Source organism: Engraulis encrasicolus, chromosome 3 (genome assembly GCF_034702125.1).
Source record: "Engraulis encrasicolus isolate BLACKSEA-1 chromosome 3, IST_EnEncr_1.0, whole genome shotgun sequence".
NCBI classification, from domain to species: Eukaryota; Metazoa; Chordata; class Actinopteri; order Clupeiformes; family Engraulidae; genus Engraulis; species Engraulis encrasicolus.
This window is the reverse complement of record NC_085859.1, coordinates 25017855-25034426: the sequence shown is the minus strand read 5'-3', so window position 1 is coordinate 25034426 and position 16572 is coordinate 25017855. Positions and strand designations below refer to the sequence as shown.

Below are 16572 nucleotides of genomic sequence, written 5' to 3'. Positions count from 1 at the left end.
GCTATCAATCCAGAGAAGCTTTCATGTCAAGGAAAGAAAATCTGAGCACTGGTGTTTCACAAACTCTCTCTCGAGGCAATTAGAAATTCAACACAAGTTTAAAACTGTGGTGTAGTTGCGAGTTGAGGTGTCTTGAAAATTGACTAATTTGTTTTCTAACTATTAACCTCGAATTTAATGAAGAATTGGTTCTTTTAAATCAGAGAGCAACAAATACCTTTCTACCTTGGTACAAGCTCAATTGTACGCTTCCACAAAAATGAAGAAAACCTCACACAAGATAAAGAAGGTATTAAAAGACTGAGAATAGACTGGCCTGGTAAGGCTAAGGTTAAGCTCTCTTCTCACATATAGCTGTCTTTCTGAATGGGCAGCATGAATTCTGGAAATAAACTACTAAAAACATTACACAGTGCACTTTTAAGGTTATTAGATATTGATGAAGTTATAACTCCCCACTCTCTCACAATCTTGAGCGGCTACAATAAAAAAATACTGTAGCCAGGCCCACCGACAGGGGTGTGGGGGGTGTGGGGGGAGGAGTGGATATGTTGTCCTGGGCCCAGAGAGAAGCGGGGAGTCCAGAATTCGGTCCCCATTACATTGTATGTATTGAATAGTGGGCCCTTTAAAATTACTTTGTCCTGGGCCCAGCAAAAGCTGTCAGCGGCCCTGACTGTAGCTGGCGAGTTGATCATTTGAAGAGCTCTTTTCCAAAATGAGATATATCCATTTTTTTTAGAATGTTGGGAAATTGACATTTTTGTATTGGGCATTCCATTGAAATGCATTGCAAAATGCATTTTTATAGAGGTTTTAAAGTATGTTCTCAAAATATTTGAATGGCAAGAATTCACACATAGATGATAGGACATCTTAACAGTCAATTCCAATATTAAAATGCAAAAAGTCAAAAATGGTGGATATAGCGTTTTGGAAAAGAGCTCTTCATTTTGAACTGCACCTTGTATGAATTGCAGTAACTTACATGACGTTTATTATCAATATCTTCAGTACTATCACATAACCAGCTTCACACATAGACTGACATGCAAGATAGATACTACAGTATTATCAATGTGGACTTTCCTAAGTAGGAAGCCTCCAAGTCCACAAGTCCCTCAGCCAACAGGGCCAAGAGCCAGAGAGGAGGTTTCGTATTCACACCAGTAATGCAGCTCCAGCAGCCTCAAAGAACCATGTGCAGTACAGTGTAATTGTAGGTCTCAGAGGGAGAGAGAGAGAGAGAGAGAGAGAGAGAGAGAGAGAGAGAGAGAGAGAGAGAGAGAGAGAGAGAGAGAGAGAGAGAGAGAGAGAGAGACTGTGTGTGTGTGTGTGTGTGTGTGTGTGTGTGTGTGTGTGTGTGTGTGTGTCCATGTGTGGTGTGTGTGTGTGCGTATGTGTGTGTCTGTATCTGTGTGTGTGTGTGTGTGTATGTGCATGTGTGTGTGTGTGTGCGTGTGTGTGCAAGAGTAACAGAGACCAGCTGGAAGGATGCGGTTTGGTAGAATTAGAAATATTTTCCATCACACTGGTGGCCATTATGGAACAGCCAATAGAAATGCAGCAGCCGCTCGCTTACTCAGGCCTCAAAGTGAAGTGTAGTGAAGTGAAGTGTGTGTGTGTGTGTGTGGGTGGGAAGGTGGGTGTGCATGTGTGTGTGTGTGTGTGTGTGTGTGTGTGTGTGTGTGTGTGTGTGTGTGTATGTGTGTGTGTGTGTGTGTGTGTGTATGTATGTATGTGTGTGTGTGTGTGTGTGTGTGTGTGTGTGTGTGTGTGTGTGTGTGTGTGTGTGTGTGTGTGTGTGTGTGTGTATGTATGTGTGTGTGAGTGAGTGAGTGAGAGAGAGAGAGAGAGAGAGCGGGAGAGAGAGAGAGGTGTGTGTATGTGTGTGTGTGTGTGTGTGTGTGTGTGTGTGTGTGTGTGTGTGTGTGTGTGTGTGTGTGTGTGTGTGTGTGTGTGTGTGTGTGTGTGTGTGTGTGTGTGTGTGTGTGTGTTGAGGGAGGCAGATGTGATGGGGTGGCCTGGGTTGTGTGGTGTGGTGATCTTTGATTAAAAAAAAGGATGTACGTGTGGTGTGGTGGTACAAGCGCAAACACATGCTCGTTCTCTTGCTCATTCGCAGTTTTAAACAGACACTACACACACACACACACACACACACACACACACACACACACACACACACACACACACACACACACACACACACACACACACACACACACACACACACACACATACACACAGAGTCAAAGACGGCGGACACTCATCTGAAACAAGGACTTCTGAGTGCAGCATTAAACATCAAACTCGAACAAAGTCTGTGTCATCACGCCACATTTGAGGCGATTTTCCACAGAATATTTGTTAGTTAAGGTGGCAAAGGGGGTTAACCAGTATCAGACAAACCAAACAGTTTTCTGTAAAGCAACGTCAGAAGTTGCGTTCACAAAACAAATTCTTCATATTTTCAGGGGACCTAGCCGAGGTGCTAGGCTTTTGTTGCCAAGGTTGACCGCCTTAACTATAAAGGGTAGGACACCCACTGTGAACAGAGTGGAGAAGAAGGAACAAAGTGAAGTGTGAGTGAAGGGAGAAATGGGCCACAGCCTACGTATATCCTACATCTCTGGCAACATGGAATCACACAAGTCAGATAACACGCTGATTTGATTAATATATTTCGTTCGTGCACTACGCCTTTGCATCTTGATATGTTAGACCAGTGTTTCCCAACCAGGGGTACGTGTACCACTAGGGGTACGCGAGCACACTGCAGGGGGTACTTGAAAAAAAATAATTTTAAGAAACATATGGAACTTAGTTACATTGGGTTGGAGAAAGCGATATAGAACTTGACTTAGGGGGTACTCATGGCACAATGAAAAGGCTTGGGGGTACACAAGACAAAAAAGGTTGGGAAACATTGTGTTAGACAAGTTAGATTTAGGAATGCTTTTGTTCTGGGTAAAATTTCGCCATTTCCGCCTTGCTTCTTTCGCTGTTCTTGGCAAAAGTAGGGCAGTAGAAACATTGCTTTAATGACAGGTTAGGGTTAGGCATGGCTTTGGTCGAGCCACAGCACAGCATTTTCGCGTTTAGCAACAGAAAATCGCTGTGGCAACATAAATTCGCCAACACGGCGGAAAAAATGTGTGAAACTGGTCATGTGACAAAAGTGCTTTCCCGCAGCGTTGAGGACCATGACTTTGCAAAGGCGTCAACAAACACTCTGACAAAGGCGTCGCACCTCAACGTGGAATGCAGTGCACTGGCTTGAAATAAATACACCTTTGCATGATGACAGTCTGTCTCTGGAATGACTTGTGGGGGTGGGGCTGTGGAGCTGTAGGCCCCGCCCCACACTTCATCATGTGACAAAGGGTGACACGTGTCAGGCATGGAGGTAGTATAAGAACTGGTGAGAGTGAATAAGTCCCGCCTCCAGTCATTTCAATGGGAAAAGCTAGGCTAGTGAATTCAGGCAAAATTGAACGATTTTTTTCAGCTTCCAAAATGGAGTTTCCGACGACAGTTTACTCAGCCAATTATGTGCCACGTCACTGACTGACTTACGGCTGACCAGAAAGCTATATGGAAGACGGGCATTGGATGCATGGAGGTACCCAACCACAAACCTGTAAAGGTTTGTGCCCAACACTAAATTCGCGCACCCACCAATGACAAGTGGGGTTGGAAAAAGAGAATTTGTGAAAATGGCGAACGGGGAAGTGCCTTGCTAATCGGCGAAGCTAACCAGCCAAATCTTGCCTCCCTGGTGTCAGGTCAGAATGGTGTAAGACAGGGGTGGGGAACCGTTTTCATTTGAGGGGCCACTTCAAATTACTCCAAGGGCCGTAAAAAGTCCTCCGAGGGCCGTACAATTAACACAAACTAGGATTTCCCCCTGCATTCTAGGCCTATATTGAATTCAGCCATCTTTAAACAGACCTTAACTTCTATAGGTCCCCTGAATATAACTTTCATTGTATTGCAAATGTAATTTCTAAGATTCTTTCACAGAATATGGCATATTTCATATGAAGCTGCATAACTTTAAAATTGTCTCAGGGGCTGGATAAAACGGCCTCAAGGGCCACAAACGGCCCTCCAGACATAAGTTCCGCACCCCTGGTGTAAGAGATATGGGTTCCATTCCAATATGCACACTCCCGTCCTCCACTTGTGCTTGTGGCCTCGGCCCGCCTCCTGGCACCGCCTCTGTGGAGTAAACAATTAAGTTTCCCAGCTGTCAGCCTAGCCATGACAAGTTTTGGGAGAGTTTTCTTCATTCACCATCGCAATTGCAAATGAGAAATGACATTAGAATTGTGCTTTTGCAAAATATTGAATTGATTTTCTGTCGTCAGTGACATCATCATGAGGTCACAAGCAGGCAAGTGAGCAAGGGAGGACGGAAGTCTGCATATTGGAATACACCCATGGTCTCCACAGTCCTCTGTCTGTCCACTGAGTTACTGTTGGTGTAGTACCACTACAGAGCATACTGAAAGCAACTAAAGCGGCAAGAACAACCAGAGCAAAGGAAAATAAAGTACTTTCTATTTCTTTAGGTAACCAAAGCAAATTCTCCGAGGGTGAAGCTAATTGAGTGGCCAGAGTGATAAAGAGGGGCCAATATAATGGGGGTATGTCATGAGTTTGTTGACATTTAAAAAATAAATAAAAGAAAGCCTTTAAAAACCTTTAAATACTTCAAATATCTTCTCAAAAGTAATTGTTGTGTTGTAAGATGCCGGCTGATTTGTTTGGACTATGAGCAATACAGCTGCATGTTGAAGTTGGCAGAAATTCTCCTTTAAGAGAATTTTCACTCAGGCGCCTCTAATACGAGGATGATTGCGAGGAAAAAAAAAGTCAAAACATTTTATCATAAGTGCCTTTCATTACGTGTCTCTGTCTGAATGGCAAAAAAACAAAAACATGTTCACGTCCCACACACCTTCATGTCACAGTTCTCTCTAGATTATATAGTCTTCAGGACCCGAGGACAAAGGGTACGTAGTCTCAGACAATCTACACGCATAGGGCAGTACAGTGCTTGCCAGGCCGTGCCCTCCTAGTGACGCAACACCTTCAGTGTTGCCTCTAGTCGTGTCAAGAGCAACACAAATATCGTTTCTGGGCTCCCGAAAAAAAACGGGAACCCCTCCCACTTTGTCGGGAAGCAAACAACCATTAGCAAACCAAGGGAGGCGGGTCTACCATGCCGCTTGCGAAATGTTAATGGTCATGCTCTTGGTTTGAAAGTCGATGATAATCAGGCTAGTACAGTGCCACGTGTCTGCTGCTTCTCGCCGTGTCCGTCCATATTTGGCTTGATGAATGTGCCCAGTTAGGGGTAAAACCACAAGAGTCTGTTTGATCTGCTACAGCTACACACTCCTCTCCTCCTAATTCTGTTTTGGATTGAATTTTGTCTGCTTGGAATTTAGGCCTAGACTAGTGTTTCTCAACGTGGGGCACTACAGCCCCCTCAGGAGGCATTACGGAGCAGGTGGGGGGTGTTGAGAAGGAGACAGTTGGGGGGAGGGTAGTCAGTTGCAATTGGGTCTACCGGTATTTTATTTTTTAATACTAAGGTGGACGTTGGTGTGCTTATGATGACCCAATTTTTTATGTAAATAAATGCAAACTTAAAGGAACAGACCACCCTTTTTTGATTTTCACATATTTGTAGTATTTCCAAGCATTATTTATGAATGTGCATATAATTTTCGTCTATGTGTTTGCATTTCCCCGTTTAACAGTATAGCCACATTAGGCATAGCAATGCAAGTCTATGGTACAAAATAAAACACAATCAAATGTACTTATAAACCATTTTAAAATTAATGTAAAATTCACTGGAGTGTAAAACGGCAATTTAATTCCGTCCAGTGACCACTTGTGGCTTGATGCTAAAGATACCAGTTACTTCCAGTGATTATGCTAAGCTATGCTAATAATTCTGATCCAATAAATCTAAGTACTGAAAATACTGAGACGAAAATGATATGCACATTCATGAATAATGTTGGGAAATACTGCAAATATGTGAAAATCAAAAAAGGGTGGTCTGTTCCTTTAAGAACCACTGAAACACTAATCTTTTTAAACATTTCAAGGAAGAGTAACAGATCCTCAGTGTCTGTCCATGCTGTGGTGTGTGTATCCAGCTGCACTTGCCTAGCTTCGCCTAACCCCCCCCCCCCCACATTCTTACTTTGAAGACCATGCACCATAATAGGAGCACCGGTTGGCGTTTTTCTGTGTAATCTGCAGATAGGCCCAATCTAGGGCATTTATCTGCTGTCGCGCACACGCCTTTTCTTTAAGTCAGGACTTCCCTGCGACAAGACTTTCTCACGCCACACCGTTTATCAGCCAATATGCAGCTTCCTCCTTCCTCGCAAGAACATCGACATTACGAAAGAGGAGCGGCTGCAGTGTCTGCTAGCTGGGCTATACGCACGCATGCGGTCGCGTGTGTATGTGTGTGTGTGTGTGTGTGTGTGTGTGTGTGTTTGTTTGTGTGCAAGTGTGTCTTGTGCTACTAGGCTATTTGCAGAGTCCAGCAGCATCCAAACTTAGGTTTTCTTCTAACATCTGTTGCACGGCTGCTCCTCAGCCACGGCTGAGTCACAAACGCACATACACACACACAGACACAGACACAGACACACAGACACACACACACACACACACACACACACACACACACACACACACACACACACACACACACACACACACACACACACACACACACACACACAGTTGCACAGCTTGCACCCAACACAATCACAGGCTGAAACACTCAAAAGAGTTTTTTTGTATTTCACCAAATACACACACACACACACACAAGCACGCACGCACACGCATACACACTCACAGGCTGAAACACTCAAAGGGTTTGCTTCACATCTTTGACTTTTTATGACACGATTTTTTTTTGTGACAGGAGTTCCAAAGCAAAGATACAGGCCCAGAAGAAGAAGAGTACTGCATGTGATTATGTCCATTTCAATATGCAAGTGACATACAAATGAATATATAGTGATAAAGAGTTTGTGCATAATTACAAATTGTGTCTGTGTGTGTGTGTGTGTGTGTGTGTGTGTGTGTGTGTGTGTGTGTGTGTGTGTGTGTGTGTGTGTGTGTGTGTGTGTGTGTGTGTGTGTGTGTGTGTTCCACTGCTGTACACTGTAACCCTTCCTTTTAAGGTCTTTCCCTGTGGCCGGACTCGGCATGCCAAGATTCTTCAGCTGAGCAGCAAACTGCAGTCTCACTGCTTCACTTCACTCTCCCTACTTCATCTCTCTCTCTCTCTCTCTCTCTCTCTCTCTCTCTCTCTCTCTCTCTCTCTCTCTCTCTCTCTCTCTTTCTGAGTGGGAAGGCCGCTCCATTGACACGGTCAATGGGCCAGTGAGCGACCCAAACGTCCTGGCAGTACACCACAGCACACCACAGCACAGAGTCCCACAAGACAACCCACTGACAGTGGAAGACGCACAAGAGAAAAGAAGAGAGGAGAGAGAAGAGAAGAGAAGAGAAGAGAAGAGAAGAGAAGAGAAGAGAAGAGAAAAGAAGAGAGGAGCCACTGCACATATGGCATGTATGGTTAACTTGACATAACTCAACCACCTCACAGGAGGAAAGGAAAGGAAAGGAAAGGAAAGGAAAGGAAAGGAAAGGAAAGGAAAGGAAAGGAAAGGAAAGGAAAGGAGAGGAAAGGAAAGGAAAGGAAAGGAAAGGGTGATGTTCATAGACAGCACTACAATTAAGGTTACACACTAACTGCTGCATGCAAAAGGTAAGTAAAAGGATCAATAAATTGCACGTAACCATCTTCAGTTGGCGATATTTATTCTATACAGTATCAATCACACATGTCCATCTTCAGTTGGCGATAGATACAGTATCAATCGCACATGTCCATCTTCAGTTGGCGATATTTATACCGTAAAAAAATGTTATTGTCAGGAGAACGTTAAGTTTGCTTTACTGCACACACAACCATTGTCCATAGAAAATATGCACTGCTTTTGAGCCATAACTTCAAAGTCAAAATTTCAAATTTGTCAAATGCCTGTGGTGCAGTGTGATGTAACTTAAAAACCTTGAAAGCACATTCAACAGCAGATGTTCCACAACACCAAAGCCATGCCAAAAAACATGTAAAAAGCAGAAAGACAACTTGGATGATTTTAGAAAGGTTTAGAAATGTTAGATTGATTATACAAATTGTACCAAACTTAGCTTTACCATAGGCTCACAATGACCTTGTATCGTGGAAGTGAAAGCACATTGAACACGCTTACAACAACAAAAAGCATACCAGCTGACATGCAAGTTTAGGGGCCTGTAAACCTTTTGAAACTTTAAGTGAACATTGGCTTACCAAACACACAATCTGTTGCTGTGTGGCCACACCAACTGAAAAGCAGGTTTAGGTTTAGGAACTTGTGAACTTGTGAAGCCTTGTGAACCTTTTGAAAGCTTTAGAAAGCGAAGCTACGTAGCTTGACCTTGGACGGGTAAATCCACAACAAACCTACAGGACTAATGAGGCACATTGAACAGGCTTAGCTACACCAGCAAACACTATACCAACTGAGTATGGAAAGCAAAGTTTAGGGGCATGTAAAGCTTCTCCCAACTCACTTCCTGTCTCTCCTCTACTCTCCTGTCATGAAAAAAACAATAACACCCCCCGATAAACACTTAACAATAGAAAGTGCTGTTTGCTTTACCTTGGGAGGGTCATACAGCTCCAGCTGGTATCTGTCGGGCGCGGGACGCTCGCTGGTCCTCCGCACCAGCAGGCGGCAGCGTTGCCAGCGCGGCTGCGAGTCCGAGATAGTGTCGTCCACCTGCAGGTACTTCAGCTGGCCCTCTTTGCACGTGCTGCGCACCTCCGCCCGCTTGCGCACGCTGGGCGCCCGCAACCTGTTGGCGAGCCGGCCAAAGAGGGCCGTGGTGGCGGAGGTGGTGGAGGTGGAGGAGGGGGCGGTGGTGGTGGTGGTGGTGTGTCCGTGTGCAGTTGGGGATTGTAAAGGGGTTGAAAGGCATTCCGTCGAGCCCCCTCCACCCACCATGACCCCCGTTGTTATTACTGTTGTTGTCCCACCACCCCCACTACTACCCCCACCCCCAGTCCTGCCCGAGGCCTCCCCCATCCCCTCCGCCGCAGGTGGGGCGCACTCCTCCATCGGGGCTTTCTTCTTGAAGATCCGCCGCATGCTCCGTCGCAGCTGGCTAGAAAAGTGCGTGGCGTCTGTGGTGGAGGTGGTGCTGGTGCTGCTGCTGGAAGTGCTACTGGTGCTGGTGCTGGTGCTGGTGCTGGTGTTCGTGTTGCCATGGCCGGTGCCGTTGCCGTTGCCATGACCGTTGCCGTGACGAGGAGGTGGAGTGTACCGTTCAGAGGCGGCCCGCAGCTCGGCCACCGACACCGGGTCCTGGACCAACCCAAAACCGACACCGACCCCAAGGCCCACCCCCAGATTCAGGCTGTGCCTCCGTACTACGGGACACCTCCCTCCTCCGCCGCCTAGGGCAGCAGTCGTAGTGTTGGCCGGGCCACAGCATCGCCCCAGGGGCTGCTCCAGCTCCAGGGCCACTCCGGCCGGCTCCGACGCCGCCTTGGGCCCCAGCAGAGGCACCGCCACCAGGCCCAGCCCTCCGCCGAGCCCCCCTCCTCCTCCGCCGCCGGCTCCAGGGCCCCCTCGACCCGCCTCCCGGTAGTCCAGCGCCCCCGAGAACGACGTGATGCGCAGCCGACCCGTCATGGCCGACAGCCTGGGCGGCGACGGGGGTGTCGTCGTCGATGGTGATGAAGACGATAGCGATGAGCGGCAGAGGTGGGCGGGAGGCGAGTCGGAGCCACTGTGGAGGCTGTGCGACGGGAGAGGAGGAGGGGTAACGGCGACGGAAAGGCATCCAGATCCGGAGCTCTGCTTGGCGACCTCGATGCAGAAGTGCTGCTGGAAGGCCTCGCTGAACTGGCGCGAGAACCGGCCCGGCGGGACCACATCCTGCTCCGGGTGTTCGCTGGCAAAGAGGCGGTAGTGCTTGGCGAGCTCGCGGGCCGTGGCGCTGGCGTGTTGCTCGCAGAACTCCCTCCAGCCACAGGGGGCACTGTCAAGGTCAAGGTCAATTTTTTAAAGTGTGAGTCAGCTTCAATGTCAAGTTCCTAACAGACATTCAAAGGAATCAAAATTATGTTTCTCACTATGCAGACAACAAAGACAAAAATGAAAGGCACTAACAGTGGTCTCCAAATGGTGGCCTGCTGGCTAGATCCGGCATGGTCATTGCAAATATTTGGCCCACTATGAGGTTGGAAAAAATGAAAACATATAGTAGTATATGTGAGCTATCTGGCCAGGACGCCCTTGAAGAAGAGACTTTTAATCTCAACCGGTCCATTTTCCTGGTAAAATAAGGGGTACATAAAAAAATCTGTGGCCGTAAGGTCAAGCGATTCTTTTTAATGGCCCCTCAGCCTCATTTGCGCTACATAACTTGGCCCTTGGGGAAAAAGAATTGGAGACCACTGATGCACAACAATGTAAGGCAGTGATTCCCAAACTGGGGTGCGTGCACCCCTGGGGGTGCGCGACCTGCCATAAGGGGGTGCGCGAGCTGAATAGAGCAATGGTGGATATGTGTGTTTTATATCTAGCATTAATGAATATTAATTTGTTTTTAATTTTATGGTGAATTGTATGCTGGAAGGGTCCATCTGAAGTGCAGTTTAACTCCTTGACTATTGGAAAAGAGGATTCCCCAAAACGACTGTGCATAATGTGCAGTGAATGCGCAGTAAATCCATACTTGCGTTGCCATCAGCAGACCATAAATTCGCTTGGTGGGTGCGTGAACCACATTGAAATGTACAAGGGGGTGCGCAGGAGGAAAAGTTAGAGAAACGCTGATGTAAGGTATTAGGTTCTAACCTGTTGGTGTTGATGTCACTGGTGGTTGTGTGCACGGCGCAGGTCGTAGGCGGTGCCTGATGGGTAGTGTTACCATTCATTGCAGTAACCAGCACAGCTGAGAATCACTGAGGAAGGGGGAAGGAAGGAGGGGAGGAGGAGAAGAGAAGAGGGGGAGAAGAGAAGGGGAGAAGGAGTGGGGGGAAAGCAGAAGTCAGTCAGTTCGAAGGCAGAAGGAAGTGACTTTTTTTTCTTTCGGCTCTGCCTTAGAATAGGTGTGATTGCCCTTCAAAGAACTGGTTACTCATACATAAAAATTGCGTTTTTGTGGTCTTGTGGTTTTCTCTAGGCTATCCTCCCCAGAAATGTTTCCATTTTCAAGATACAATTGCAAGATTTCAGGTTTGAGTTAAGGTTGAAACGAAAATTTCTCACTAAGTCTGGGCAATTCTGTTCGCTAAATAATACTGCTCATAACTTCTGAGAACACTGGGAAGAAACTTGGGCTACTTGGTCTTCCTGTGTAGATTCATTTTCACAGCAAACACCATGTTTAATTTATGCCATGGTTTAAGCATTAGAAAAACATACATAATTCATCAAATGTCCATGATAGGCATGGTGTTTTGTATGCCTTTATGTGAAGACGACATTTTAAATCTGATGTTTATTTGTTTGTGCTGTGGTTCCCAGAGTACTATTCTGCCTGACAAAGCAAAAAGGCAGTAACTACGAAGGGCTCAAAACTGGGTTAAGTGACTTTAAAATGATCCTTTAAGTCATTAAAATCACGCTACTTCATTTTCAACAACAACGCAGCTATTGCTTTGTTACTGCTTTACAACAGTTCTTGCTTTGAAGCGCAGTATAGGCCTGCCCCACATTTCTGGGTGAGCTACGAAAGAGAAGAGTGTGATTTTTTTTTTTAAAGAAAAAAAAAAGGAACAAAAAACCTAAACAGCTAACCAAAAGTTGCAGCATGCTGTGTGGTGGACAACCACACATTCTTAGTCAATGGTGAGATATCTAGAAAGACACACTAATACACAATGACAACAACCACAGCAACACAAGCTGAACTGTTGCTCCTTACAGTTCTGACACCCACCGTCTTGGTCAATGGTAAGATGTCTAGATACACTAACAACACATTAACAACAACAATAATTTACATTACACAATAAAAATGTCAAGCTTTAAGTAAGCTTTAATAAATCCAGATTTTACAGCATTTACAATCAATCAATAGGTTTTATTTGTCATTGACAAACGAGTTGCGTCACACAGTGGAAAGTCAAATCAATCACTCACTCTGACAATCACTCTGACAGCGGAGTCCAAAGTCAGAAACTCTGAGAATGTTAAGGGAAAATTGTAGGATTGTGGTCAGATTAGGTACTGCTAATACGCTGCTCATTGAAACTGTGCTGCCTGTTCCCAAATTTGATCTTTTATGAACATTTACTCTGTAATAAACTAATATTTACTAGCATGACCAAAGTGCAGTTTGGCAGCTAAATATTTTTTTTCTGGAAATTCAAAGTCCAGTCCTAATGAATACTTTGAAGGTGGTGGTAAGTATTTGTGAAAAAGGTAACAATTACTGTATGAATGGGCAGCATAAATTCTGGAAATAAACCACTAAAATATTACACAGTGCACCTTTAAATCAGAACTCTCTATGCATGGCTGAAAATACATTATATATGTCAGCCCCCTTGGGAGAGTGGGATAGCACAATAACGCAGCAGTCATTGGATACATTAGCTACGGCACGTTAGCCTCTTGACACTAGCCGGCCCAATTAGGGAGAAATGTAAATATTTTAAATCTAAACTGAAGCTTGCTCGGAGACTCCTGAGAGACTACATCCGTAAAGACAATCTTGTCTCTCTCTCCCCCCCCCTCCCTTCCTCTCGTCTCGTCTCATCTCGTCTCCTCTCCTTCCCTCTCCCCTCCTTTCCTCTCTCATCTCCCCCCGGCTCTCTCCTTCCTCCTTCTTCCTAATGTGCAGACACTGAGTAGAGGCTTCTTTCCTGGGGCTTGTTATTACAGAAAACAAGCAGAGGCTAAAGCTATGAGATCATCCTCTTCTCCGCATCCTCAAAGACACCTGTGCGACTCAAGAAATATACAGTGTAACTGCACGTTCAGCTTAGTAGTATACTGTACGTGGCACCTTACTCAAAGAACTAATGGAGAGATTTTGCTGACGTTTTTCCTTTATACCTCCAGTAAGTCTGTCTTAGACTTCTTATCACTGGTTCATAATTTCATAGCACTACTACTTTTAGCAACTGCTTCACCTATTTCTTTGGGTCATATGCTGTAAGAGAACAGCAAGCAGAGAGCACATCACCCTGTTCTCCACATCCTCAAATGTGCCAGTACAGGCCTGACCGTGGCCTGAACGGTAGGGTCAAATATCGTCTAAGAGAGAAAGATATGTTACGCAAAACTCGCCCATACAATGCAAAGGAGTGTGCTCAAAATTCGGTCTCCTAAGGGGGCGTTGTCCCTGCTTCTTCTCTTTTCGTGGTGTTCGCACAAGACGTACGCTGCCGCCATCTACAGCGCTAACGTGACTCCATTTATTCTCAACCCCAAGACTCCGAATGCCTCCTAATCAAAGGTCTCCTAAAGGGGCATACATCCGACGTTAAGTCGATGCCGGAAAAGAGCCCGCCTGATTTATCTCTCTCTCATATACGATTCTCTGGTAGGGCACTCACTAGATTACTATGCCGGCGACCCGGGATTAATTCCTGACTGGGTCATTTGCCGTTCCTTCCCCGTCTCTCTCTCCCCAATCGTTTCCTGTCCTTCTGTCACTGTCCTATCATTACAAAAAAATATTTTAAAAATATACCTATACAATGTGAAAACAGGGAGAGAACATTCATATGGCAAAGAGCTCGCTTCTCCGAGACACACAGCTGAAGTGCTCTTTCCAAAACGCTATATTTCCTATTTCAAGAAAATATTTTTAGAAAAAAATCAGATAGCATTATTCAAACCCTGTTCTGATTTCCCCAATGCTATCTCAAAATCAAGTTTAGGGGTTGCTGTGGCATAGCATACAAAGGCAACCGTCCATACAACTACACTGCTCAGGGAGACCCAGGTTCGAATCGGCCCTGTCTAATAAAGCCTCAAAAAGCACATAAAATACTTTTGCATACAATGCACTTCAATGGCTATTGTGGTGTTTGGAAAACAAGCCCTTCAGCTGGAACCAATCAAGCTCATTGGAGAGGAACGGCTGGAGCCAATCGGCTGCCTTCCTCTCGCTGCCGACTTCCTCTTTCATCTGACGCCTACCAGGCTAAAAGCCCTGACTCCTTCGACTTCCCAATTAAGACATTTCTCGACTATCTGTTTGTGCTTTTTTGCACAGCTTGAAGGCCCGTAAAAATGTCGATGTGCTTTCGCGGAAGGGCTCTTTTTTTGGTATACTTAACATACAATGGTAGGGCACTCGTTTGCTATGCGGCTGACCCGGGTTCGACTCCCCGACCGGGTCCTTTGCCGACCCTTCCCCATTTCTCTCTGCCCACTCACTTCCTGTCACTACCTTCACTATCCTGTCAAATAAAGGCAATAAAAAGCCCCCACAAAAAAATGAAAAAAGAAAAAGAAAGAAAAGCCCACAGCACCTTTAGCAGTGTTAATTCAGCATTTCCAGAGTAGGGGTAACTACAATACAATACAACATCTTACACTACCTCACATTACCTGTGTGACCACTGATAGTACTTCTGCTGTTGTACTTCTGTGTGTGTGTGTGTGTGTGTGTGTGTGTGTGTGTGTGTGTGTGTGTGTGTGTGTGTGTGTGTGTGTGTGTGTGCGCGTGCGTGTGTGCCTGCGTGCGTGCGTGCGTGCGAGTGTGCACACGCGTGTGTGTGGTTACTGTCAATGTCTTACATGTTTAGTTTAATTGCACATCGGAGGTTGGTCAAACATAATTTCAAACTTTTTTTAACCCTTTTACATACAGTTTTGACAATGACACTTGATTTAACTTCACTAAAAGAGTATTGAATTCGATGTGTAAGAGTAATGGCTTATAAGTGTTGAATTAAGTTAACACTGCAAAATTTACTGTGCAGCCGCGTCTATAACAAAACAGGCGAGACGCCAAGAAAAGCTTGCAACCGGATCACAAACCCAAACCACAGAAATCTTGGGGGGAGGTGAGAGATAGTTTAGGAGCATACGCCATACAGGGCATTTGCCCGGTGGACTGCTAATGATTTTGGTCTGAATCGCCTCTTTGAGTAATGGTATTAGTCCTCATGCCGCTACAGCAAACCTATCCGAGTGAGATTTAAATATTAATGTTGGCTGTTGTGGTCAAAACAACTCATATTAGACGACTAAAAATGTTTCATGGTCTATCTGGGCAGAATGCTGGGCAGACCGGATATGGCTGAAAATGGCCGGCCTGGTTTTTGGCCCAGTCCAGTCCTGATTTGGAGTGGGGGTGGTGGGTGATGCCCAGTATTAGGGATGCACCGATACCACTTTTTTAAAAACCGATACAAGTACGAGTACATTAATGTGTGTACTTGCCAATACAGAGTACCGATACCGATACCTTTTACCACCAAAATACAATGAAAATAAATGCATGGCCTTGTTTTTTTCCACCTGTGATATTTGTATTGTCCATTTCCATGTAGATTTAAATGTTATTAAATGTATGAGGTGGCACTTTTTTCCCATGCTGCTTTCAAGTCCACAGAACGTGACAAGATTTTGCATTGTTTTGTGTAATAGCAGTATCGTTCCTGGTATCGGCAAGTGCTTGACGAGTACAAGTACGAGTAGCATGGCCAGTATCGGCATCGGTGCATCCCTACCCAGTATGCATCAGATTAAAAACTAGTGCCAAAATGGTTAACTGAACTGTCCCCACAACGTTGGGAGCATGGAATTGTCCAAAACGTTTTGGTATGCTGATGCTTCAGGACATCAAATTATTTTGACCAATTCCCTGCTCCCAAAGTTGTGGGAACAGTATGAAGAAGCACGCCCCTTCCCGCTCCAACATTCTACTCTAACATTTGAAGACTTCAAATACACATCTATTTTCTTTCAAAAACATGTCTAAACATTTATTGTAACCCGTAAATGTAAGCAATATTTAAAAAATAGTGAAAACTTTTAACTGAATTGTAATATTCGGTTTCGGTTTCGGTATTCGGCCAAGTGATTCATTATTATTCGGTTTCGGTTTCGGCCACAAATTTTCATTTCGATGCACCTCTACAAATCAAGGTCCATTAAGACATGGATGATAGAGTCCTAACCTGAACCCCAACAGAACACCTTTAGGAAGAATAGAGAGCCAAGCCTTCTCGACAAACATCAGTGGCCTCACCAATGCTCTTTTGGAAGAATGGTCAAAAAATCCTCCTCAACTTTGTGGGGCCGTCTTCCCAGTTGAGTTAAAGATGTAATTGCTACAAAAGGTGGACCGATATCATATTGAACCCTATGGGTTAGGAATGGGATGGCAATTCATATGTGAGTCAAGGGAGGTTAGAGAATACTTCAGTAATATAGGCCACTGATTGCAATGCCATAAGACAGGCCTACTCTGCTGTACGCTTTTCTCCTGTTC

General features: G+C 45.2%; 1 protein-coding gene across 1 annotated transcript in view; it reads right to left on the bottom strand.

The window, feature by feature from the left end:
* Window positions 1-16572, bottom strand: part of sh2b3 (SH2B adaptor protein 3) — an 85239-nt gene that overhangs the window by 49210 nt on the left and 19457 nt on the right. The window contains exons 2-3 of the mRNA XM_063193648.1: window positions 10968-11074; window positions 8763-10146 (exon numbers count right to left, since the gene is read on the bottom strand). Of these exons, the coding sequence (XP_063049718.1) occupies window positions 8763-10146; window positions 10968-11047 (1464 nt within the window). The 5' untranslated portion in view covers window positions 11048-11074. The remainder of the gene's footprint in view (window positions 1-8762; window positions 10147-10967; window positions 11075-16572) is intronic.